We start from the raw sequence: 1,618 nt of genomic DNA, 5'->3' as shown, positions 1-1,618 counted from the left end.
GTACCCACATTATGAAGGTTGTATTCGGGCGAAGTTTAAAACACCGATGCTTGGTGGTGCACCACTTCCAAGTTACACGGCAACACGGGCGTACAAAACAAAGATGAACAACCTGGCCAGGTACGCTGTACCATATATCAGTGCGTAATACTGTTATCTTATCCTATGCCTACCCTACTACAGGTTGCTACTGGCTACGTTTACTCCTTGGACGTCACCAACGAACACTCCAGAATTTGAGCTCTCGACTACTGGGCTTCAAAACCTATGCCAGTTGTGGGATAACCATGCAGCAACGTTCCTGCAACGTCAGCGACATCGAAGCTTTGCTAATATACTTAAACGAGGTCATCGGAGCTCAAGCAGTGGCCGAACGTACTCATATTGGCGCTCTCGAAACGCAGATCGTTGGAAATCACCAAGTTGCTTTAACATCGCGCGACCGGAAATGCTATCAACTTCGTCGACGAATAACTCTCCTACTATCGATATGGAGATGCACGGAATGTTTGCGGTGAGTGAAGATGTATTCCAACTGATTAACTTGACTATCCGCCACAAAAAGGATGCTCAAGAATTAGTTCAAGGGATGCGTCTTCGATTTTGAAATGTTGCCACCCTGGATTGTGGAGACGGTATTTCCTGCTGGGGGAGTAAGCATTTCACCCAATAACACATGCGGATACATTGAAACCAGTAAAAGAATTTACTTTGGAAATTCTCAATTGGCGCATCCGGATGGAGAGTGCTTGCCCCCAACCACGACGTTGCGAGACGTAGCTTCAAGAATTCATAATCTACCTCAACTCATACAAGAAAGCTGAGGTGATTTGGGGCATGTATCTCCGAGTACACGAGGCACAGCTGAATTCGTACCCCTCTCTACAAGTCGCATGTTCCTACCCCCAGCCCCGGTAACTCATGAGCAGTTTGCAGCTATTCAAGAAGTTGTGTCGAACGTCGAATCTCTCATCGACAGCAATCTCTGACGATGCTTCACGGTGGTGGAGGAACGGGCAAGTCATTTGTCATTCGTCAAATACAAGCTGAACTATTTGCTCGCGGTATTGATGTGGTTGTTACGTGCCCAACTGGAGCTGGAGCTTGCTTGCTTCCAGGAGGTCAAACCGTCCACTCAACATTTATGCTCAACAGCAAAAGAAAATCCCAACACGCGCTCACTCCAAACGAACGAGAAAAATTAAAGCAGCGCTTTCATGATAAAGTCGGTTTTGTTGTGATTGATGAAGTCTCAATGGTCGGTGCAGAACTCTTGGTTCATATTGATCAACGGCTTCGGGAGCTATATGATCCCAATAGATTATTTGGAGGCATGTCCGTCCATCTGGTTTGTACTTCATACAATTACAATATTTTATTATTTTTACTGACACTTGACTATTTTTTAAGGTTGGGTCAATTATCTGTTATCATGTGTACACCACTCTGCAAGAATATGTACGTTCAGCCTAAAATGGACTCAAGCGTCAAGGCACGGGATCTGTTTCGCCGCTTTCGAGTTTCGTTTTTTTAGAGAACAAATTCGAGCCGCTTCTAGCTTCCGACAACAGGAAATTCTGATGGATTTACACCAACTGCAACGGGTATACCCCCCCCC

The 1,618-nt window shown here is 45.6% G+C and overlaps 1 protein-coding gene across 1 annotated transcript; it reads left to right on the top strand.

The window, feature by feature from the left end:
* Window positions 1-103: 103 nt before the first annotated feature.
* PPTG_14640 (hypothetical protein) lies at window positions 104-607 on the top strand (the record flags this gene model as incomplete). The annotated part of the gene is made up of 2 exons (XM_008911572.1): window positions 104-120; window positions 184-607. The coding sequence occupies 2 exons, from the start codon at window positions 104-106 to the stop codon at window positions 605-607; spliced, it is 441 nt and encodes a 146-aa protein (XP_008909820.1).
* Between the last annotated feature and the right edge of the window lie 1,011 nt (window positions 608-1,618).

This window comes from Phytophthora parasitica (assembly GCF_000247585.1).
Source record: "Phytophthora parasitica INRA-310 unplaced genomic scaffold supercont2.42, whole genome shotgun sequence".
Classification (NCBI taxonomy): Eukaryota; Oomycota; class Peronosporomycetes; order Peronosporales; family Peronosporaceae; genus Phytophthora; species Phytophthora nicotianae.
Note: the sequence above shows the minus strand (reverse complement) of the source record. Positions and strands in the feature narration are given on the sequence as shown.